At 42.0% G+C, this 24,341-nt stretch overlaps 1 protein-coding gene and 1 pseudogene across 2 annotated transcripts; both read right to left on the bottom strand.

Moving 5' to 3' along the window:
• Positions 1 to 6,215: 6,215 nt before the first annotated feature.
• LOC148146011 (arylamine N-acetyltransferase, pineal gland isozyme NAT-10-like) lies at positions 6,216 to 22,621 on the bottom strand. 2 transcript variants are annotated; one of them, XM_087999225.1, is made up of 3 exons: positions 22,532 to 22,621; positions 21,842 to 21,894; positions 6,216 to 8,161 (listed from the first exon to the last, which is right to left on the bottom strand). In XM_087999225.1, the coding sequence occupies exons 2-3, from the start codon at positions 21,864 to 21,866 to the stop codon at positions 7,281 to 7,283; spliced, it is 906 nt and encodes a 301-aa protein (XP_087855351.1). In that variant the 5' UTR covers positions 21,867 to 21,894; positions 22,532 to 22,621; the 3' UTR covers positions 6,216 to 7,280. The 2 variants fall into 2 exon arrangements, with proteins under 2 accessions (XP_087855351.1, XP_087855352.1); XM_087999226.1 differs by lacking the exons at positions 21,842 to 21,894; positions 22,532 to 22,621 and adding an exon at positions 8,252 to 8,425.
• Positions 11,135 to 20,195, bottom strand: LOC148146012 (uncharacterized; annotated as a pseudogene).
• Positions 22,622 to 24,341: the final 1,720 nt, after the last annotated feature.

Raw genomic sequence — 24,341 nt, 5'->3', positions numbered from 1 at the left:
ATGAGGGCAATTCACATAAAACATCCCCCTATGCACCGATAGTGGGAGCATGGGGATTCCAACCGGGGTTATCAGATGCCACTTTTAAACTCTGGAGATCCAGGGGTATCTCATGTCTAGGGGATCTATTTAAAGACGGGGTCCTGATGTCTTTTGAACAGCTGCATCAGAAATTCGGATTACCCAATGGAGACCTCTTTCGATACTTCCAAATTAGAGATTATATACAGAAGAAGACTACGTTATTAGATAGTCTTTATAAATAAGATAGAGAATGTAGTGTCCTACGACCAGTGGGGGTATCTTCCGTCAGTACTATTTATCATTTACTACATGATGAAGTATCGGGAGATATGGATAATCTGCTTAAAACATGGGATCAGGATTTAGGACTAGAAATCTCTACAGAAACGTGGAATGATATTTGGGAAAATGCTAGAAGAATTACTATTTGTAACAGAACCCAGGCTATCCAGCTGAAGATAGTTCATAGGGCCCATATAGCGCCGGTTCGATTGGCAAAATTTAAGGCAGGAGCATCTCCAATGTGTCCTAAATGCAAAATAGAGGTGGGCACTCTTGTACATTGCTTATGGACCTGTCATAAGATCCGTAGATATTGGACTAAAGTAGCAAGTACCCTGACAGAAATTTTAGGAACGGAAATTAAAGTGGACCCTGTATCTCTCCTCTTGGGCTTTTCGAACTTTCCCTCCCTGGACACGTACGGGAAGAGACTATTTTCTATTCTTTCTTTCTGTGCAAGGAAAAATATTTTGGTGAACTGGGTGGCTGAGGGCCCCCCTGGACTTTCAAATTGGCACAGATTAATTATGGAATGTATTCCCCTTGACTTCCTTACAAATATTGTGCACCGAAAGACCGAATTATTTTATAAAATATGGCAGCCCTTCTTGAATTACATAAATACAGATATTTCGGCTATCCTAACAAGGGCTTTTATTTAATTGAAATTACAAACCTGGCTGGTCCGGGGCCCCTCAGTGGAGGAATCCCGCACAAATACGGGTTTTATTACATCTGATGCTAACACATTCCGAGCATGTAAGAGACTTAAATATACACTCTGGGTAATTGTAGGTTAGATTAGTAGATAGTTGAGTTTTGTTTGTTTTTTTTTCTTTTTTTCATTTTTTTGTTGTTTTTTTTGTTAAATTTTGGCTATTGTATATTTGAGCTAATTGTATATCAATGTTTATATCTGAGAGTTTTGTTTATTTTTGTAAACTTGTAAAAATGTTAAATTTCTAATAAAAATATCTATATATAAAAAAAATCACACACCAGGTTATAGTCCAACAGGTTTAATTGCAAGTACACTAGCTTCCAAAACCTAATGTGCTTCCAATTAAACTTGTTGGACTATAACCTGGTGTTGTGTGATTTTTCACTTCATGGGTATGGAACTTGGCTCAGTTTCTGTTCGGTGAGTATCTCTCTTGAAGTCTGCCCTGGAGGGTACTTACCTGAAGATCAGAAGCTGAACGTACTTGACTGCTGAAGTATTCCCCGATTGGGAGGGAACATTACTGTCTGGCGATTGTTGCGCAGTGTCCATTCATCCGTTGTCGTAGCATCTGCATGGTCTCACCAATATACCATGGCTTCCATGTTTGGAAGTCGATCTAACAATTCCAATAGATGCTGCAAATGTTCCTTCCACATGTGACTAAAAATCACCAGGTTGTCGATATACACCACACAATTGGAAAATCCCAAAATGACTTTATTAGTCTTTGAAATGTGGCTAGCACATTTTTTCATATTGAATGGCATGAGTTTAGATTGGTATAGTTCACTCAGTGTCACAAAAGCCAAAATTGTGTTCGCTCTTTCAGATAAACCAGTATCCCCTGGTTAAGTCCAACTTAGAAATATAAGTTGCTAGTCTCATCTTCTCAACAGCATTCCAAACGCAGAATAGGATGTAAATCAGATTTTGTAAGTGCATTGATTTTGTGATAGCCCACACATAATTGTCAGGTACCATCTAGTTTTAACGCCATTACTATGGGTGAGCACCTGTCACTGCAATTCACTTTGATTTTGTTGTCTTTGAGCATGCGTTCAATCTCTTTTTGAACCTGTGCCAACTTTCAAAGTTTAAGTCTATAAGGATGTTGCTTAATTGGGACAGCATTTCCCACATCTACATCAAGCATAATTAGATTAGAAGTTCCCCGCTTATCCCCACATATCTTCCCATGTGATTGTAATAACTCTTTCAGGTCATTTTGATTTTCATCTGGAAGGTAACAATAATTTAACCTAAGTTGAGAACTTAATTTAATTTAATTAAATTTAATTTGAGGAATGTCCAATTCTGAATCATCTGAACTTTATACTTCACTCTGTGTTGTAACCAGTAACACATTCACCTTTTGCTTTCCTTCTCTTTCAAAAAAACCTTTTGAGCATATTCACATGGCATACACAGATTTCTTTCTATCTGGTGTTCTTATCAAATAATTCACTCACTCTAACTCCTTTGGATTTGCAACACAAAACTTTGTTTTTAAAGGTTCACCTTCCACTGGAAGTAACCCTAACACTACTTCTGCTAGCAAAATTGTGAATTTTTGATTTCTTGTCAGTTTCCTATTGCATCACATACTGTGCAACTTCTAAATGCTGTCTGGCCAACTCTTCTATTCTATTTAACCTTTCCCTCAAATTTGATACACAGTACAAACAGAATTCCTTTATCCCAAACCTCTGGATAGTCTTGACTATAAGTCCTCAACATGGTACTTAAAGTTTGCTGCCACCATTCTAATGCTTCCAACAATTCTGGATCCTATTTTTGATTATTATTATTGACACCCTATAGTGTGAAAACAGACCCTTTGGCCCAACAAGTCCACAGTGACCCTCCAAAGAGTAACTCATCCAGACCCATTCCCTTACCCTATTATCCTATATTTACCCCTGATTAATACACCTTACCTAACGCATCCCTGAACACTATCGGCAACTTAGCATAGCCAATTCACTTCATCTGCACATTTTTGGATTGTGGGAGGAAACTGGAACATCCAGAGAATATGCAAACTCCACACAGCCAGACGCCCAAGGCTGGAATTGAACCTGGGTCCTTACTTTAGGGACTCTATATTAGAATAAAGTAACTCGACAGGAAACCTACCAGAAAAATAGCTACAGTAACTATTACTAATTAACTGTTCTGAAATATCACAAACTCAATTGAGCTTTTTGAGGAAGTTACCAAAACGGTTGGTGATGGCAAAGGTTCCACATGGTAGACTAATTAGTAAAGTTAGATCACATGGGATTCAGGGTAAGCTTACTAATTAGATACATAACTGGCTTAACAGCAGGAGACAGAAAGTAATGGTGAAGGATTCCTTTTTCAGAATGGAGGCCTATGACCAGTGGTGTTCATTTATGTAAACAATTTAGATGAGAATATAGAAGGCATGGTTAGTAAATTTGTGGATGTCATCAAAATTGTCAGCATAGTGGACTGTGAAGAAAGTTTTCTAAAATTACAAAGGGCTCTTGATCAAATGGGTCAATGGGCTGAAATATGAATAAATCACCTGGACCAGATGGACTACACCCCAGCATTTTAAGGGAGATAGTTAAAGAGATAGTGGAGGTGTTAGTGGTGATCTTTCAGGAATCATTAGAATCAGGGAGGTGATGGTGATAGGTTGGAGGGGAGAGCGGGGCAGATAGATGGGAAGAAAGATAGACAGGTAGGACAGTTCAAGAGGGTGGGACCAAATTGGAGGGTTGGATCTGGGATGAGGTGGGAGAAGGGGTGAGGAAGAAATTGGTGAAGTTGACATCGATTCCGTATGGTTGGACAGTTCCAAAGCGGAAGATGAGGCGTTCTTCCTCCAAGTATCAGGTGGCTTCGATTTAACAGTGGAGAAGGCCCAGGACTTGCATGTCCTTGACAGAGTGGATGGGGGAGTTGAAATGTTTGGTGGGTGTGTCCCAGAGATGTTTTCTGAACATTCCATAAGTTGGTGTCCTGTCTCCCAAGTCCAGAGGAGACCACATTGACAGCAATGGACACAGTATCTGGGAAAAGATCTGCACCCTACCAGCCTATAAAAGTCCCACACAGAACATAGGAAAGCAATCTTGGCCAAACTTTACCAAAAACACCCAGAATGTCTCAGCAGGGACCAAGCAGACTGACAAGTGATACTAGACAGCACTCGCAGACAAGGGAATATACTTCCCAACACCCACTAACAATAGCAGATCAACACAGCTGTCCCAAAGTCCCGAGGGCAGTCTGACAAAAAAGAACAAAATAATTCCACAGCATCATCACAGGACAAAGGTGTCTTTTCTCAGGGTGGCAACTCGTGACCAGTGGAGTTGGACTATAACTTGGTGTTGTGTAATTTTTAACTGGGAAACATAGTTTAATTATACCAGTTCACTTTTACACATATTCTTCTATTGCATTCCATCCACCACTTATTTGCCCATTCTCCGAGCTTGTACAAGTCCTTATACAGCCTCCTTGCTTCCTCACCACGACCTGCCCCTCCACCTATCTGTCATCTGCAAACTTAGCAACATTGCCCTCTCTTACTTTGTCCAGATTGTTAATATATGATGTGAATAGTTATGGTTCCCAGCCACTGACACCTGTTGGACTATAACTTGGTGTTGTGTGATTTTTAACTTTGTACACCCCAGTCCAACACCGGCATCTCCAAATCATGTTTCCCAGGTTATTTTTCCCTCCATGTAGACAAACAAAAACATTGTTTTATATGACTGTTTATTTTATTTGTCGGAGTTTTAAAAGGTTAGACTTTTAAGTAGATCATATGCTGATTGTGTGTAAGTTTACATGAGATTAGCATTTACTTATATGTAACAAATTCTGGATTAGTGGTGCTGGAAAAGCACAGCAATTCAGGCAGCATCCGAGGAGCAGTAAAATCGACGTTTCGGGCAAAAGCCCTTCATCAGGAATACAGGCAGAGAGCCTGAAGGGTGGAGAGATAAGTGAGAGGAGGGTGGGGTGGGGAGAAAGTAGCATGGAGTACAATAGGTGAGTGGGGGAAGGGATGAAGGTGATAGGTCGGGGGGGGGGGGGGGGGGGAGGGTGGAGTGGATAGGTGGAAAAGAAGATAGGACATGTAGGACTGAGCTGGAAGTTTGGAACTGGGGAGTGAGGTGGGGGAAGGGGAAATGAGGAAACTGGTCAAGTCCACATTGATGCCCTGGGGTTGAAGTGTTCCGAGGCGGAAGATGAGGCGCTCTTCCTCCAGGCGTCTGGTGGTGAGGGAGCGGCGGTGAAGGAGGCCCAGGACCTCCATGTCCTCGGCAGAGTGGGAGGGGGAGTTGAAATGTTGGACCACAGGGCGGTGTGGTTGATTGGTGCGGGTGTCCCGGAGATGTTCTCTAAAGCGCTCTGCTAGGAGGCGTCCAGTCTCCCCAATGTAGAGGAGACCACATCGGGAGCAACGGATACAATAAATGATATTGGTGGATGTGCAGGTAAAACTTTGATGGATGTGGAAGGCTCCTTTGGGGCCTTGGATAGAGGTGAGGGAGTAGGTGTGGGCACAGGTTTTGCAATTCCTGCAGTGGCAGGGGAAGGTGCCAGGACAGGAGGGTGGGTTGTAGGGGGGAGGCGTGGATCTGACCAGGTAGTCACAGAGGGAACGGTCTTTGCGGAAGGCGGGAGGGAAATATATCCCTGGTGGTGGGGTCTGTTTGGAGGTGGCGGAAATGTCAGCGGATGATTTGGTTTATGCGAAGTTTGGTAGGGTGGAAGGTGAGCACCAGGTGGTTCTGTCCTTGTTATGGTTGGAGGGGTGGGATCTGAGGGTGGAGGTGTGGGATGTGGACGAGATTTGTTGGAGGGCATCTTTAACCACGTGGGAAGGGAAATTGAGGTCTCTAAAGAAGGAGGCCATCTGGTGTGTTATATGTAACAAAGCCATTCCTGTAAAGTATGGCAACTCAATCAGTATTATTGGTTCACTTGAGTGCAAGAGATGGCTAAATGTAGGACTCTACACTTTGATTAACTTTTGTAATGGGATTTGAGACTCAATACACTTTCCTAAATGGGTCATAACACACGGTTCCTGGGCAAACAGTCAATAACAGATTATAACAGATGAATTTTCAAACAGGTATGCTTCTGAATTCAACATGCACTTAAACATGTCTCAAAGCTATAAAGAACGAGACAAAATTCCTTGAATTAGTCACATTTAATGTATTTGTTAAGATCCTCAGCAAAAGGTATAACTGTATCAAATTGCACAAGGTGGGGTGAAGGTTGAATCGGAGAAAAAAGTGCACTTTTTTTAAATGAAGGAATTAAATGCTGAACTGGTAGTTCATCTGGAAACAGTTATATGTCAGCTTTTAAAAATGTGGAAATCTCTTGGTTTGCCATCAACTTTCTCTCAGGAATGATCACTTTTTTTGCAGAATGCAGTCACCACAGAAATTCCTTCTTCTTGATGTTACTGGATACTACTCCAAGCTTTTGGCTGTCTTTTTCCCCCTGGAGCAATACCAGCAGGTTGATAAAGATAGCTTCTCACAGGAGGTTTTTGTACCTGGCTGTTGGATCACAAAAACGACAATCAATTTTTTCCAGAGAATTTTGATGGCTCATTCTCAGATATCCCCATGCTATTCTTTGCTACAGAAATCCTCCCCTGGAGGACACATTACAGATTTAAACTTTTGTTTCAGCAACAAAAGGTATTTGAAAAGCTTCATCACCAGAGATACTTGAAGATCTCAATGTCGGCTATACTTTCTAGTGGATTAATATTCATGTTCAGGTATTTACCCCGAGATAACCTTTCCAAGCTGCTTTAGATAATGCTATTTAGAAATCCCTTAGTAAATTTTCATTTTATAAAGTCCCAGCTTATTTTAAATTATTTTTCTCTGAAAACAAAATCCAAGGCTTTTAATTAGTTGTTGAGATTTTAGATGAGTAGTTTGCATATTATGTCATCAATACAATGGAGAGCAGCATCCTTTGAAACCAGTAAACTGATTTCACTTCACCCCAATAAAACAAAAGGTAAATCTATAAATTGCCATCATTTAGCTATAAAATGATTAATCTTTAAATCTATAAATTGATTTTTCATGTCTGATATTATTGTACAAGTCCTAATTAAATTACTGATTTATTCCCCAATGAAATTGGTAAACCTGACAGTTCTCAACTCCTATAATGCATTAACTTTCAGAAGAGGAAATATGATGCTGGAGATTATTATCTGATGTTATTCAATCAGGAAACAAGTAAAATTATTCACAGGTGTTATCTTCTTGTCCAAAATCAAGTTGAATGTCTCCTTGATTGCATGTTGTAATTCCTCTTCAGTCAGAGTTACGGAGGTTCTCAGGTCCTTTCCATCTTTCCCATTATAGATCTGTTCAGTGTAGGTTGTACCCTTCAGAGTTTTCATGCCATTCGGGGTTTGATAGCAAACAAAGGATAATTCTTTAAACATGGCCCCAGGAGTTGTTAATAAGTAGGTTAATTTGTCTTCAAAATCCTCAATTCTACAAGGTTTGAGGTCAAAGCAAAACAGTTTTTGGTAGGAAGGTTGGTTCTGCAGGGACTCACTGTTAGTGCTTTGACCTTCAATGTAAATTTTTCTGACAGTTTTATCCATATACCAGATATTGTTATCTTCAGTCAGACGGTATGTACCTGGAAACTGAGTCTGCTCTTTGCCTGATACCAGCTCCAGGGGTTGTCGCATTCGGTTGGATGAAATAAAGCCCACATCAGCCATGTAACGCTTGGAATCAATGGTGATTATGAGAACACAATGAGATGGGTAGGATTCATAAGTATCCTTTGCTGGTTTGTACAATCTTACTGGTATAAACATCACTTCATACCCCATCTCCTTTAGTACCCACCAGAATAATGCATTATTTTCCACACAGCAACCACCTCGATGCTTCCTCACCATTTTATTAAAGATCGCTTCCATGTTGAGCTCAATTGTTTCTCCACAGTGTGGACTGAGATTTTCATAGGGAATAGATGTGACATGTTTTTCAAGTATTACGCTTAGTGTCTCCAGGTCAGTGTTGTAGGAAGATCCTGTGTAGCCGATTCGTGCAAAATACTCAGAAAGCTTCATCTTCTCTGTGATAAAGAGAATAAGTGAGAAAGAAGGGTAGTAAAGTCCAATATGCATGCAGTCAAAAGCTAGCTACTAATTTTTGGTTTATTTACTTCTTCAATCTTTTGACTCTTTACGAGTTTCTTTATGGCTAGTCTTCCGCCTATCCAAATCATGGTCCTGTTACTGCCATGGTCTGGATCACTAACACAACTTCTGTTGATCCATAATGCTAGAGAGACCTGTTCTTTTTCAAAATTACATGTCAGAAATGCTGACTCTTCAATTACTGAAGAAAACATCCTTGCTCTATAGGTAGAAAAAAAAGAAAATGTGTTGCTTAATGCTAGAAGCTAGTCAACAAACCAGTAACTATTGAAATGAAATGGGATAAAAAGAGTTTCAGCTACTGTGCAAAACTAAAACTCAAACTCAACTGCTTAAATACCAGTGTCAATTCTACCAGTATCATCCTGCAAAATTTTGCAATCTATTCTTCATAAATAACCCAGAGACTTTCTGTATATCTTTTAACTTGATTTGAATTCGCTTCTCTTTTCTAATCTGTCTATTCGTGTTGCATATTCACTTCTCACATTTACTCACTAATAAACTCACTCATTAATCAAGAAAGTCTACTTAAATTGGTTCCTTCTAAACATATATTTATTTCACTTTGAGAGAAAAGATATCCACAACGCAAAGGATTCTTTCTTCAGAAATTTCTAAAGAAAAAAGTAAATATAATGTTTTGGAATCTCCCTTTATCTGGATCATTTCTTCCCATTGTGCTGCTTTTCATTTGATGCTGGATGCACATCCCACAGCACAACTTTGCTCGAAGCTGATCCCAGTCCAGTTTCAGTTCAGCTCCTTCCCTTCTGAATACAGGTTGCAGTAGCCAATGAATCAGAGCCCACCCCCCATACCTGTTAACCATATATTTGATTGCAATCTCTATTGCCTTTTTTTAAACCTTAATTGGCACATGGCTCAGGAAACACTCAATACATTATCAATGTTGAGGTCCTGATTTTTAAATCTTATCTTCAACTTCCCGAATTCACATGGCAGAACATGTGAATGTTCTAATTCTCAGTTCTAATGACAATTTTTAAAAAAATGTGAACCCCAATGACCCAATCTGAAACTTCTTACCCAATGTTCATCTCCAGACAAGAGGATGCTCTTCAAATCTGGCATCACACAGGCAACACTCAGAAGTCTTGGTCTCAGCCCAGAGAACAGTATCTATCTCCCTGGCTACACTGTTGCCTATCACTGTTATATTCCTTCCCATTCCCCCCTTCAGTCTGGTGACATCTGACACCACAGATGAAAAAAGCATGGTATTACTTAAACTGAGAATGACTGCAGAATTCGAAGGATCTAGGTGCTTGGGTGCATTAGTCACAACAAGTTAAAATGCAGGTGCAGCATATAATCACAAAATCTAGTGAGATACTATCTTTTATTATCAGAGGAATTGGATGTAAAAATGAGAAATATTAAGCTGCAATTTTACAGGCACTGATGACACCACATCTTGAGATAATGAGGAAAGTTTTCAATCTAACACTGGTAGAGTTGAGAACAAAGTTGAGTCAGTCAGGGCAGGTGGGGACAAAGCAGAAAACAATGTAGGACTAATAAATTAAACTGCATTTATTTCAATGCAAGGGGCCTAACAGGGAAGGCAGATGAATTCAGGGCATGGTTAGGAACATGGGACTGGGATATCATAGCAAATACAGAAACATGGCTCCGGGATGAGCAGGACTGGCAGCTTAATGTTTCAGGATACAAATGCTATAGGTAGGACAGAAAGGGAGGCGAGAGAGGAGGAGGAGTGGAATGTTTGATAAGGAATAGCACTACAGCTGTGCTGAGGGAGGATATTCCCGGAAATACATCCAGGGAATTTATTTGGGTGGAACTGAGAAATAAGAAAGTGATGATCACCTTATTGGGATTGTATTATAGACTCCCTAATAGTCAGAGGGAAATTGAGAAACAAACTTGTAAGGAGATCTCAGCTATCTGTAAGATAGACCGGAACTGCCATAGTGTGAGAACAAAACTCACTCACAATTCAGCCTGAGACAGCCTTGGAAACAAGAAGATTTTATTCCTTATGGCCATGCAAGAACAGGCGTTTGCTCAAGCAATCAGGCTAGCAATAGCGCAAATTACAAAGCATGTAAGCATTCTTTATTCAGTTTGCAAGTTGCGGAATCATGCCTCCCTTTTCCCATTCGTCTAGTCTTATCCTATCATAAGCCGCTACTTCGCTTGTTTTTCTTTAATTTTCCTTATCTGACTACCCTGCAGTCCTTGTCCTTGTTTGTTACAGCCTGCCTGTTATTTTATCCAGTTCCCCTTCTCATATTGCGAAATGCGAATATAGCTTATTGCGAAATGTCCCTACTGCTTCTTTTGGTGTCAGCTACGACACTTTAAAGTTATTTCTTAGTTTAAAACTATTTCTGAAACAAAAACCTCTATATTCGTTAAAATCTTAACTTTAAGTATGCTGCAAGAATCCCGCGACCGTTTGTGTAATGTTCCCCTTCCTCCCCCCACAACACCCCCTCACCTATCTGCAAAAACAACATCTCTAACCACCACCACCTGCAGAAACTACATTTCTAATCTCCCACAATTCCCCCTTTTTCTTTTTCTCTGACTGTTGTTTCTGCACGTGAGTCTCCTTTAATTCATTTTCTTATGTTCTGCCCTCTTACACCTTTTGGCGATGAGGTTTACAATCTTATACACAGTATCATTTTACATTTGTGTTTTTCGTCTCTCGAACTCTAGGAGCGTTCTTTGACTTTCCCTTTGTTGCATATCACCTGTTGATTGTAAAAGCACCTGATGATGTATTTGGGTTCCTTCCCCAAGGGATGTCATCAGTCGGCTCATTACCCATTTTAGGACATTGAACCCTACCACCAGACCCACTAATATCAATAATCCATAGACAGCCAGATTGACTAACCACCTTCCCCAATTAGTGCACCTTCCCCTTTCTCTGCCAGAATATAATCTCGAGCCATCCTGTTCTGAAGAGTCGTTAGCCTAGTGGCAATCATTTCGGTCGTTATGGCTGCTATTTGGGATTGGGTTTCGGCCAATGCAGCAGCAGTATTGTTGGCCAACTCTTCCATGGAAGTCGCCAACATTTGTATTTCTACTCCTGCTCGATCGGTCCCATACATAGGTATCAAAGTCCAGAGGAGGCGATCTCCTTCGGTTACTTTCCGGGTTACTCGCCTTCCTCCCTGTTTATTTTGAGGTATTTTTGGGGCTCTCTCTAACAGCCTCATATGGGGAATTATGTAGGCAAGATAGCAGCAGCCACTCCAAACTTTCTGGTTTTGAGGCAGTGTTTGATCAACATCATAACATGCATGCATTCCTATACATTCGGTCACGCGAATGTATTTTTTCCCCGGGAATAAATGGATAGGCCTTCAGGCCGCATTCCCAATATGTTCCGTTTAATATTCGGGGAATGGTCGTGGCAGTGGCTTGGCTGGTGTAGACACAAGATGATTTTCCTAATCGGAAGGGTGCGGTATCATTCTGGTTACAGAAACAAGTGGTAATTGCTGCTCCTTTCGGTGGGGAAACTCTAAGGCCATCAATAGCACCCAGAGTTTTCGGGGCTGGTCGAGTGAACCATCTCGCAAAGTTATAATTACCCCTGTCAGATCTCCATTTTGTATTGTTTGAGCATGAGTCAAATTGTTGTACATCGTACACTTCTCTTTTGGTAAGTGGTATTACCGTGAGAGGAATTCCGGATTCCCCATGGTGTAGGATCTCCGCACGTTCCCAACAGTCGGTATGCCCCTTTAGTTTAGCATAATTCTGACAAAGCGGTAAAACAATTTTTCCCACCCCCCTTGGCAGCTAACGCCAATATTATCGTGACAATATAAAGCTGACCACTCATTACACAGCCCTATCTGTCTATTCCCTAACCCTCTGTATGCCAGGGAGGAGTGAGTCCATGCAACACTTACAATTGTTTTGGGATACAGTTTTTTAACCAATACTTAATAGTCTCTTATCTCAGTACATTCTTTTTGCTCAGCTTGACTTTCAGAGGGTTGTCTGTAGGATAAGCTTGCCACTCTGCCAAAGGGCAAGGAGCGTCCACGAGGCCCTCAACATGAGTGTGACGACTTCATCCTTTTTCAGCAGTTCAGATGGCTGTTTTAGTAGTCAGGAGGGTTAGGAACGGTCCCTCCCAGCTTGGGTACAGTTTGGTATCTTCCGAGGTTTTGATCAGGACCCAATCACCTGGTCGTATCCAATGTACGGCAAACTCAAGTGGAAGTGTCTGGGTCAACAGACCCTTCTTCCTAAGGACAGACAAAGAAGAACCAAGCGCCACAATATCGTTTTTTTTTAAACTTATCATTAAACTCTACAGTTGGTAATTGTCCTGTCACTTCCTCATCATTTCTTCTAATTAGGGTTGGCTCAAAAATAGGCACCAAGAATTCTTCGAAGAGAAAGTGAGGGCTGCAGATGCTGGAGATCAGAGCTGAAAATGTGTTGCTGGAAAAGCACAGCAGGTCAGGCAGCATCCAAGGAACAGGGGAATCGACGTTTCGGGCATAAGACCTTCTTCAAGAATGAGGAATGAGGAACGTTTCAGAGAGACAGGCCACCTACTTGCGGAATGTTTCAGAGAACACCTCTGTGACAACCGGACCAACCAACCCAACCACTCCGTGGCTCAACACTTCAACTCCCCCTCCCACTCCACCAAGGACATGCAGGTCCTTGGACTCCTCCATCGCCAGACCATGGCAACACGACGGTTGGAGGAAGAGCGCCTCATCTTCTGCCTGGGAACCCTCCAACCACAAGGAATGAACTCAGATTTCTCCAGTTTCCTCATTTCCCCTCCCCCCACCTTGTTTCAGTCAAATCCCTCGAACTCAGCACCGCCTTCCTAACCTGCAATCTTCTTCCTGACCTCTCCGCCCCCACCCCACTCTGGCCTATCACCCTCACCTTGACCTCCCTCCACCTATCGCCTTTCCAAAACCCCTCCCCCAACTCCCTTCTCCCTACCTTTTATCTTAGCCTGCTGGACACACTTTCCTCATTCCTGAAGAAGGGCTTATGCCCGAAACGTCGATTCTCCTGTTCCTTGGATGCTGCCTGACCTGCTGCGCTTTTCCAGCAATACATTTTCAACCAAGAATTCTTCGCATTTTACTCCTGAAACCCTGAGATTCTTGTTAGTCAATTTAACACCGGTAGGTCTAAAACTTAGGGATGAATATGCCGCTCCCCTGTCCACCAAAAATACTGCCTCCTCCCCTTCAGGTCCCACCTTCAGATTTATCAAGGGTTCCTGGTGGGTTTCAGGAGGAAGGAACCCCTGACTCCCCTATTCCTCATCGAAGGTCATTAGGGAAACGGTTTCCCTTTCTCGTGCTAATCCCAGGCATTCCCGTTTAAAATGCCCCACTTTTCCGCAATGGTAACATCCTGCCTGTTGCCTCCTTCCCCGGATGTCTGACCTTTGTCTTTCGTGTCCTCCCCTATCCTTCCTGTTATCCCCGATCCCAGCCTCCTTTTTGTTATTTCTTCTACTGCCGCCACCATCATTTTGGCTTTCTGTTTCTGCTTCTCGTCTTCCCTTTTCACATACACTCTCTGTGCCTCACATGACAGCACTTCCATCCGTCTTTCACTCCATCCATCTAATTTCTGTTATTTCTTTTGTATGTCGGCCATGATTTAGTAACAACATCTCTAAGTTTATTAGTTTAAAACTATTTCTTAAACAAAAACCTCTATATTCGTTAAAATCTTAACCTTAAGTATGCTGCAAGAATCCCGCGACCATTGGTGTAATGTTCCCCTTCCCCTCCGCCCACAACACCCCCCTCACCCATCTGCAAAAACAACATCTCAACCACCACCACCTGCAGAAACTACATTTCTAATCTCCCACAATAGTGTTAAGGGTTTAGATGGAGAAGAATTTGTTACGTGTGTACAAGACAATTTTCTGATTCAGTGTGTGGATGTACCGACTAGAGAAGATGCAAAACTTGACCTATTCTTGGGAAATAAGGCAGGGCAGGTGACTGAAGCGTCAGTGGGGGAGCACTTTGGGGCCAGTGACCATAATTCTATTCGTTTTAAAATTGTGATGGAAAAGGATAGACCAGACCTAAAAGTTGAAGTTCTAAATTGGAGAAAGGCCAATTTTGACAGTATTAGGCAAGAACTTTCGAAAGCTGATTGGAGGCAGATGTTCGCAGGTAAAGGGACATTTGGAAAATGGGAAGCCTTCAGAAATGAGATAACAAGAATCCAGCGAAAGTATATTCCTGTCAGGGTGAAAGGAAAGGAAAGGGTGGTAGCTATTGCGAATGCTGGATGACTAAAGAAACTGAGGGTTTGGTGAAGAAAAAGAAGGAAGCATATGTAAGGTATAGACAGGATAGATCGAGTGAATCCTTAGAAGAGTCTAAAGGAAGTAGGAGTATACTTAAGAGGGAAATCAGGTGGGCAAAAAGGGGACAAGAGATAGCTTTGGCAAATAGAATTAAGGAGAATCCAAAGAGTTTTTACAAATACATTAAGGACAAAAGGGTAACTAGGGAGAGAATAGGGCCCCTTAAAGATCAGCAAGGCAGCTTTTGTGTGGTGCCGCTGAAAATGGAGGAGATACTAAATGAGTATTTTGCATCAGTATTTACTGTGGAAAAGAATATGGAAGGTCGAGAATGTAGGGAAATAGATGGTGACATCTTACAAAATGTCCATATTACAGAGGAGGAAGTGCTGGATGTCTTGAAATGGGTAAAGGTGGATAAATCCCCAGGACCTGATCAGGTGTACCCTAGAACTCCGTGGGAAGCTAGAGAAGTGATTGCTGGTCCTCTTGCTGAGATATTTGTATCACCGATTGTCACAGGTGAGGTGCCGGAAGACTGGAGGTTGGCTAACGTGGTACCATTGTTTAAGAAGGATGGTAAGGACAAGCCAGGGAACTATAGACCGGTGAGCCTGACCTCGGTGATGGGCAAGTTGTTGGAAGGAATCCTGAGGGTCAGGATGTACATTTATTTGAAAAGGCAAGGACTGATTAGGAATAGTCAACATGGCTTTGTGCATGGAAAATCATGTCTCACAAACTTGATTGAGTTTTTTGAGGAAGTAACAAAGAGGATTGATGAGGGCAGAGCAGTAGATGTGATCTATATGGACTTCAGTGAGGTGTTCGACAAGGATCCCCATGGGAGACTGATCAGCAAGGTGAGACCTCACAGAATACAAGGAGAACTAGCCATTTGGATATAGAACTGGCTCAAATGTAGAAGACAGAGGGTGGTGGTGGAGGGTTGGTTTTCAGACTGGAGGCCTGTGACCAGTGGAGTGCCACAAGGATCAGTGCTGGGTCGTCTACTTTTTGTCATTTACATAAATGATTTGGATGCAAGCATAAAAAGGTACAGTAAGTAAGTTTGCAGATGACAACAAAATTTGAGCTGTAGTGGACAGCAAATAGGGTTACCTCAGATTACAACAGGATCTTAACAAAATGGGCCAATGGGCTGAGAAATAGCAAATGGAGTTTAATTTAAATAAATGTGAGGTGCTGCATTTTGGGAAAGCAAATCTTAGCAGGACTTATCCACTTAATGCTAAGGTCCTAGGGAGTGTTGTTGAATAAAGAGACCTTAGAGTGCAGGTTCATAGCTTCTTGAAAGTGAAGTTGAAGGTAGATTGGTTAGTGAAGGCGGCTTTTGGTAAGCTTTCCTTTATTTGCCAGAGTATTGAGTACAGGAGTGGGGAAGTCATGTTGCGACTGTTGGAATATTAAAGTAGATTCCCTACAGTGTGGAAACAGGCCCTTCGGCCTACAAGACCACACCGACCCTCTGAAGAGCAACCCACCCACACCTATTCCCCTACATTCACGACTGACTAATACACCTAACACTATGGGCATGGCTAACTTACTTAACCTGCACATCTTTGGACTATGGGAGGAAACCGGAACACCCGGTGGAAACCCACGCAGACACGAGGAGAATGTGCAAACTCCACACAGACAGTTGCCCGAGGCAGTAATTGAACCTGGGCCCTGGCACTGAGGCATCAGTGCTAATCACTGAATATTGTGTGCAATTCTGGTCTCTTTCCTATTGGAAAGATGTTGTAAAATTGAAAGGGTTCAGAAAAGATTTACAGGGATGTTGTCAGGGTTGGAGGATTTGATCTATAGGGAGAGGCTTAACAGGGTAGGGCTGTTTTCCCTGGAGCATTGGAGGCTGAGAGGTGACCTTACAGAGGTTTATAAAATCATGAGGGGCATGGATAGGATAAATAGACAAATTCTTTTCCCTGGGGTCGGGGAGTCCAGAACGAGAGGGCATAGGTTTAGGGTGAGAGGCCTAAAAGAGACCGAAGGTGCAACTTTTTCACACAGAGGGTGGTACGTGTATGGAATGAGCTGCCAGAGGAAGTGGTGGAGGCTGGTACAATTGCAACATTTAAGAGGCATTTGGATGGGTATATGAATAGGAAGGGTTTGGAGGGATATGGGCCAGGTGCTAGCAGGTGGAATTAGATTGGGTTGGGATAGCCGGTAGGCATGGATGGGTTGGACTGAAGGGTCTGTTTCCATCCTGTACATCTCTATAAATCTATGAGTAATCAATGTCTTATTTAAAGTGTACAAGATTGTGAATAGTTTTGATAAGGTAGTCATAAAAGAATACTTCATCTTGTAGGTGAATCCAGATCAAGGGGCCACTGTTAAAAAGTATGAGTTGCCTTTTTAGGATAGAGGTAAAGAGAATTTGTCTTCTGTCTCAGGGTTGTGCAACTTCGAGCTTCTCTCCTACCGAAGACAGTGGAGGTAGGGGCAATTAGTATATTTTTAAAAAATATATATTTTTACTGAAACAGACTTTTTAATAGTACAAATACTAAACAATACAATTCAAAGCAGTACAAAAAAAAGTTTAAAATCCCAACACACCCTCATGTACAAATGTATAAACATTGATAGAAAAAAACCAAACTAGCTATTTAGCTAAATAAATAATAGCCAAACTAATAAATAAATAAATAAAAATAACTCAGCCAGACAAGACACTTATGTTCACAGTTCCTCCTCCCCGGATATTGGACTCGTCAAACACAATTGTTACGGCTATATTAAAGCCCTTGTTAGTGTGGCTAATAAGTCTGCGTCCAGGTATTCCAAAAAGGACTGCCATGTCTTTATAAAAATTCTCAGTTTTGTGGTGTACCAGATTGGTGAGAAAATCCAGGGGAATATGCTCCACAGCAATCTTCTGCCAACCTAGCAAAATATTCTTTTTTTGCGCAGAAAGTGAGGATACTGAAAAGATGTTTCTTCTGCACGACTGCAGAGAACACACTGGGCAGACCCAGAAGGAGCGAGATAGGGTCCTTTTCCACCCTTACACCCAAAATCCTCTCCATTGCACCCGCCATAGCACTCCAATATGTTTGAAGCCTACCACAAGACCAGAGACAATGGGTAAGAGTGCCATACAGACCTTGCATTTGGGATATGAAGATAGCCCTGGTTTGAATTTTGACAAACAATCCGGAGCCAAGTGTACCCTGTGGAGAATCTTCAACTGTAAAGCATGGGTCCTATTGCAAATTGATATCTTTCTTGCATTTTCCCAAATATCTTCCAACGCCTTAGAGGAGACTTCACACCTAGCTCTCTCTCCTACACCCTGCAGAGGGGATCGAACTCATCTGAGGGGGCACCCCCCAATTGATGATATAAAGTACTGACAAAGTATAGTCTTAGCACTGAGCACATCCCCCCCAAGTCGGATTTGTAGAGATCAATCAAAAGTGTAGTTTTAAAAAAAATAAAATCCCTAACTTGGAAAAAATCGAAAGGTCCCTATTAGATAGCTTGTATTTCCATACTAACTGTTCGAAGGACATCATTACATCTCCCTCAAATAAGTCCCCCATGCAAGACACACCCCTCACTGCCCAACGTTTAAATCCTGAATCTATCAACCCTGGTTGAAAACCCAGCATACTCACTAAAAGGTGTAAAAGATGTTTTGCCAATATTGCCTTCCCTCTGTCAAATTGCCCTCCATGCTTTAACAGTATTGATGACTATTTAACAGTTAGGGGTTATGGCAATATTCCCTAACTGTCCTCATTTTGTCCAAAAACAGCAAACTGGTAAGGGGCCACCTTGCCTGGGAGGCTTTGATATCTAACCATATTGAAAGAGGATCCCCACAGGCCCAATCACTCGCTTAGGACAACAGTGAGCTTAGTTGGTAATTTTTAATATCTGGAAGTTCCCCCCCCCCCCCCCCCCCCCCCCCCCCACCTGTGAGGCAGTTGCAGTTTAGCTAATGTAATGAGGGGCCACTTACAAAGCCAAATAAAGGAGCTGAACCAGCCATTCAGTCTTCTGAATATTTGCTTATTCAAAGTCAGGGGGAGCATCCGTATAGGGTATAGCAAACAGAGGAGAATATTCCCTTTAATAAGCACTATCTGAGCCAACCACAAGATCAGAAGTGCCTCCCATCTTTGAAGGGATTGTTTGATTTTGTCAAATTGAATAAAATTGACTTAGAACAACCTGTCCAGAACTGGAGTAATGAATATGCCCAAATACACAAAATCTCCCCGGAGACTACTTAAATGGGAATCAATATTGGCCCTCAAGAGCTCGCTCCTTCGTAAGACCACCCATAGTTATACGTAGGTATGCCCCTAAAAGGTGCCAAATGCACAGATGCAATGTATCAGGCGAGGCACTGAAACTGCTGGGACTTGACACAAAAAAATTAGGACATCATTTGCATACAATGAAGTCTTATGCAACTTTGACCCCACTTCTGGAGCTAATATACTGGGATCCCCATGAAAGGCCTCCGCCAATGGTTCAATCACCAATGTAAAAAGCAATGGCAAAAGGGGACAGCCCTGCCAGCTGTCCCTGAAAATGTCAAAATTGCTTGCTCGTACCCAGTTGGTGACGCCCACCGTGAGAGGGCCACTATAGAGAACTTTTACCCATTTCATAAAGATTTCACCCAAACCAAACCACTCAACTCTGTCAAATGCCTTCTCTACATCTAGAGAAATCACCAATCTCTGTATTGACTATTGTTGACATGCTTGAATTACATTAAGCAGCTTCCTATCATTATTGGAGGATCTGCAGCCCTTTATGAAGCCCGTCTGATCCTCTAACAATAGAAGGTAACACAGTCTCCAGCCTTCACAAGACTCTTAAACGTGGATTTTAAAATCCTCTCAGAGTGAAATGGGCCTGTATGAAGCACAGTCCTCTGGGACCTTTCCTTTTGTAAGAATAAGGGAAATATTGGCCTCTCTCAGAGATGACGGAAGACAATCATGACTGTATGAATCATTAAACATATTGAGCATCGGGCCTGACAATATATTTATAAAATCCTTAGAGAATTTGCTGGGAGGTCCATCAGGACCAGGCGCCTTTCCACTCTGAAGCTGCCTCACAGCTTCCTCCACCTCTTGCTTTGATAAGGGGGCATTGAGAAAGGACTCTTGTTCAGAGGTCACACCCGGGAGCTTCAGATCCTTAAAAAAAAGATTCCATTTTGGCCCACCTCTCCTCACAACCCTCAGATGGTGATAACAGAGAAAATCTCTAAAATACCACATTAATTTAGAGTCATATGTCAGTTTCCCATACCCTTCCCTAATCGCCATAATGGCTTGTGGGGCACTCCTTTTCCTAGCAAGATATGCTAAGTATTTGCCTGGCCTGTCACTATGCTCATATAACTTTTGCTTTGCAAAAGCAAGCTTCTTCTTTGCCATCTGTGAGAGCATGGAATTCAATGCAGACCACAGTGCCATAATCCTCTGCAGTTTGACCAACAAGAGACTGTCAAAGTAGGCTTTCTCGGCTGCCTTCAACCGTGCTTCAAGGAGACGTTGCTGCTCCACCTTCTGCTCCTTTCTACTGGTGGAACAGGAAATAACTAACCCCGGCATAGGCTTTGGCAGTTTCCCAAAGGATGGATGGACTATTAGTGGGCGGCACGGTAGCACAGTGGTTCGCACTGCTGCCTCACAGCGCCACAGATCCGGGTTCAGTTCCCGCCTCAGGCGACTGACTGTGTGGAGTTTGCACATTCTCTCCGTGTCTGCGTGGGTTTCCTCCAGGTGCTCCGGTTTCCTCCCACAGTCCAAAACCTGCAGGTCAGGTGAATTGGCCATGCTAAATTGCCCATAGTGTTAGGTAAAGGGTAAATATAGGGGTATGGGTGGGTTACGCTTCAGCAGGTTGGTGTGGACTTGTTGGGCCGAAGGGCCTGTTTCCACACCGTAAGTAATCTAATCTAATCTAATCTTAACCGAGCCGGAGTTAATGTCTAGGAACCCACCTGAAATTCCCTAGAGAAATACTCCACAAACTTACTATCCTTGAGGATAAAGGGATCCATTTGCCAGTGCCTCTAACCCACTGTAACACCCTTAATCCTAACCAACAGGTACATTGGAGAATGATCAATGATAATCAAACAAGATGCCACCAAGTCCAGGGTTGCCACAGAAGTCAGGAAAAAAAAACAATCCTGGTGTAACATCTGTGTGGATTGGAGAAAAATGTAAAATCCTTGCCTGTAGGGTTGGCTGGAGGCATCTCCACCCTAACTCCACATAACAATCCATTAATTGTTTAGTTTGTATGGAGAGTAGAGACACCTTTGGGCAACCTGCCTACTGTGGGATCCACGAGACAGTTCAAATCTCCCCCTATAATGATGTGCCGGGACTCAAGACTTATCAGTTTAGAAAAAGCTTCTACCAAAAATTGAAGGGGATGAGCTGGGGGCAATAAACATTAAAACACCATATTCTTCCCCATTTATCAAAGCTTTAAGAATTACAAACCTCCCGTGTGTGTCTTTAACACACTCTAGTAACTTAAATGAGAGATTCTTCCTTACCAATATAGCCACTCCATTACTTCTGGTATTAATTGATGAAAGGTAAACTCAATCAAAACCATTCTGCTGTAATTTCAAAAGCTCCCTATCATCCAAGTGTGTCTCCTGTAACAAAACAATATCCAGCTTCTCTTTCTAAGATTCAAATGTACCTTCTTCCTCTTAATTGGTGGGTGACTTCCCTCAATATTCCAGGTACACCATTTAATCAAGTCATTAGCATAACCTTCTGCAGTAACATTCCAGAAAGGAGAAACTTGAACCGCAAGTCACTGAGCCTTAGTGTCGCATGATCCATCGAGCATAAAAACTACACAAACTAAAACCACATGTAACAAACCTACAAAACTATTAAAAACAAAAACCAAACCAACAGATAAAGCGCCAATAGTGCTTTAGAATAGGGGGATTCACCCCTGCCCATAAGTCGGCATCTAGCCAGCCCACCCATTTTCTCTTTTTCTTGGTAGAGCTGCACCATGAACACAAGCAGAAAAAGAGTAAACACACCATAGAATAGCAATATTAATAAAGAAAACATTGTTAAAGAAAAAAAAGGGTGAATACACCACCCATTCTTTGGTATATCTTAACTTAGAAAATGGTATCTTTGGTATGTACAGTCTATGCTCTCAATTCTAGTTTGATACCAAAGAGAAACAGCATCAGAACCAGGATTGGTCTTACCACCACACACTGGTGTCTCCGACATACTTCCGGCACTTCAGTTACTTCTTCACCTGTTGATGTAAAAGCACCAGTGAGTTCTGGATTTCAGAAATTCAATTCCATCAATTTAGAAAACAGAGCTATTGAATTGCAAACAGATCGACCCAGGGAAGGAGCATTAAACAAAATCCTGCACCCGAATTCTGTTTCATTTCTGTTTATGAAATTTGGTCGAGAAATGAGTCAGACATTTAGCACTTCTTAAAATCAAACACTCCTGGTTGGCTCAGATCAAGCAGAAAACACTTTCATAGTAACCCTAAATCCAATCGCTCACAAAAACATTGAGGCAGCTCCAGTTTATTGAACACAGGAACCCTTCAAAGTGCAGAGCAACATGGTACCTTCCCTCAATTAATCAATACTAGCACACCAGTGCTTCATCACTGAATGGTCTTTTAGCTTGTTTTATGATTTTTTTCTAAGTGAAGCAAACAATGAAAGTATTGTGGCAAAAATCAGCACTTTAGAAATAGTTACATCATATAGGCCTGAGAACTTCACATTAGATGATTTAACAACATGTTAAAGATAGTGTCACACAAGTTCTACACACAGTGTAATCCAGTGACAAACAGAGATTTCGAAACACCGACTGAGACAGAACCAGGGACAGTTCAGCATGCTTAACTATCGCAAATTTGATACCTGAATTCCGTATTCAATTGCTTTGATAAAATGCGACTGGAAAATACTTCCCTCCAAGTCAGTACCAATCTCTCCTCACTCCAATCCAACAATGATCTGGATAGAATATACTTTGAGTGATTAGACAGTCACAGAAGGAATATCACAAGCTAAAATCAGATAGTCTGCTCTGTAAATTGCACAAACAAGTAACTAAGTTTGTGCAATGGAGGGGTAGAGAAAGGAGACAAACAGGCAAAATTAAAGGACACAGATTAGAGGAGGAGGGGCTCAGGGCAATTACACAAATTAATAGAATAGTCTTAGGAACACATATTGGATATATAGGACTTGGTGCAACCATCCCATAAATGTGTCGATGATCCACTGCAGTTTTCTCTCATGTTTTCCCAATTAAGTCTACACTTCAAACCACCTGTTCCCTTTCCCCTCAGATTCTTTCCCATCTGACTGCTCAAATCACAGCCTTTCACATTTCTTTCAATTCTCTTTGCTAGATGTGATTTTGAAAGTATTTGAGCTATTTGTATTCATCACTTTGCTATTCCACCCCAGGAAGCTTTCAGCTGCCAAGCTTTTCATCTGAAGGGCCATGTTTGAGTCAGGTGCTCATCAGGCAGGTCACAAATGCTCAAGGATTTAACAATTAAATAGAAACAATACAAACTTGTTTTAAAATCAACACAACATTCCACTAATACACAGTTGTACTTCTGCATCATTAGATACAACAGTGGGTTATTTGTTGACTTGAACATATAGCAACATCTCCCAATAAAATCTTCATAACATTGAAAACTTCATTGCACTGTTCTGTTTCTCCAGTCAAATGCCATCAGTCTTTGTGGAAAGATCACCCAAAACTCTGTATGAGACATTGTAAGACCACATTTGACTTAGGGGTTTCCTGATAGAGGGTTTATCAAATCATGAAGAGCAATGATAAAGTGAATAGCCAAGTTTTGTTTCTCAGGATAGGAGCGTCCAAACATAGAGGGCATAGGTTTAAGGTGAGAGAGGAAAGATTTAAAAGGGAACGAGGGGCAACTTTTTCACACAGAGTGTGGTGCATATATGGAATGAGCTGCCAGAGGAAGTGGTGGAAGTGAGTACAGTTTCAATATTTAAAAGAAATTTGGAGAGGTACATGGATAGGAAAGGGATATGGGTCAAATGGAAGCAAATGTCACAAGTTTTACTGTGCTTTGGATAAGTTGAGTAGACAAATGCATAGCAGATGATGTATAATGTGGGTAAGGGGTAGATGCAGAGACCTTGGTGTTCTTGTGCACCAGTAGCTAAAAAGCTGCATGCAGGTACAGGAAGAAGGCCTGTACATCTTCCTTCCTACCTATCCACTCCACCCTCTTCGCTGAAATATCACCTTCTATCCCCACCTTCATCTGCCTATCAGATTCCCAGCTACCTTTCCCCTGCCTCACCACCCCCCCCCCACTCCCCTCCCATTTATCTCTCAGTACCCTGGCCCGTTCCTGATGAAGGACTTTGCCTGAAATGAGGATTTTCCTGCTCCTCGGATGTTGCCAGATTTGCTGTGCTTTTCCAGCACCACACTCTATTCTGATCTGTGGCATCTGTAGCCCTCACTTTCTCATATGGGAGTTGGGAGATCATGTTGCGGCTGTCCAGGACATTGGTTAGGCCACTTTTGGAATAATGTATGCAGTTCTGGTCTCCCTCCTATTGGAAGAATGTTTTGAAACTTGAAAGGGTTCAGAAAAGATTTACAAATATGTTGCCAGGGTTGGAGGATTTGAGCGACAGGGTGAGGTTGAATACGCTGGGGCTG

This window comes from Chiloscyllium plagiosum, unplaced genomic scaffold (assembly GCF_037043375.1).
Source record: "Chiloscyllium plagiosum isolate Xiang-an unplaced genomic scaffold, Cpla_swu_hap1 HiC_scaffold_22, whole genome shotgun sequence".
Lineage (NCBI taxonomy): Eukaryota > Metazoa > Chordata > Chondrichthyes > Orectolobiformes > Hemiscylliidae > Chiloscyllium > Chiloscyllium plagiosum.
This window is presented reverse-complemented; position numbering and strand designations above follow the sequence as displayed.

Excerpts from the sequence above, each read along its gene's own strand:
- LOC148146011 (XM_087999225.1), bottom strand. The coding sequence starts at position 21,866 with ATGTCGGAGACACCAGTGTGTGGTG. Across the intron at positions 8,162-21,841 it reads GGAGACACCAGTGTGTGGTG|AGAAGATGAAGCTTTCTGAG; the intron begins GTAAGACCAATC and ends TCTTTATCACAG.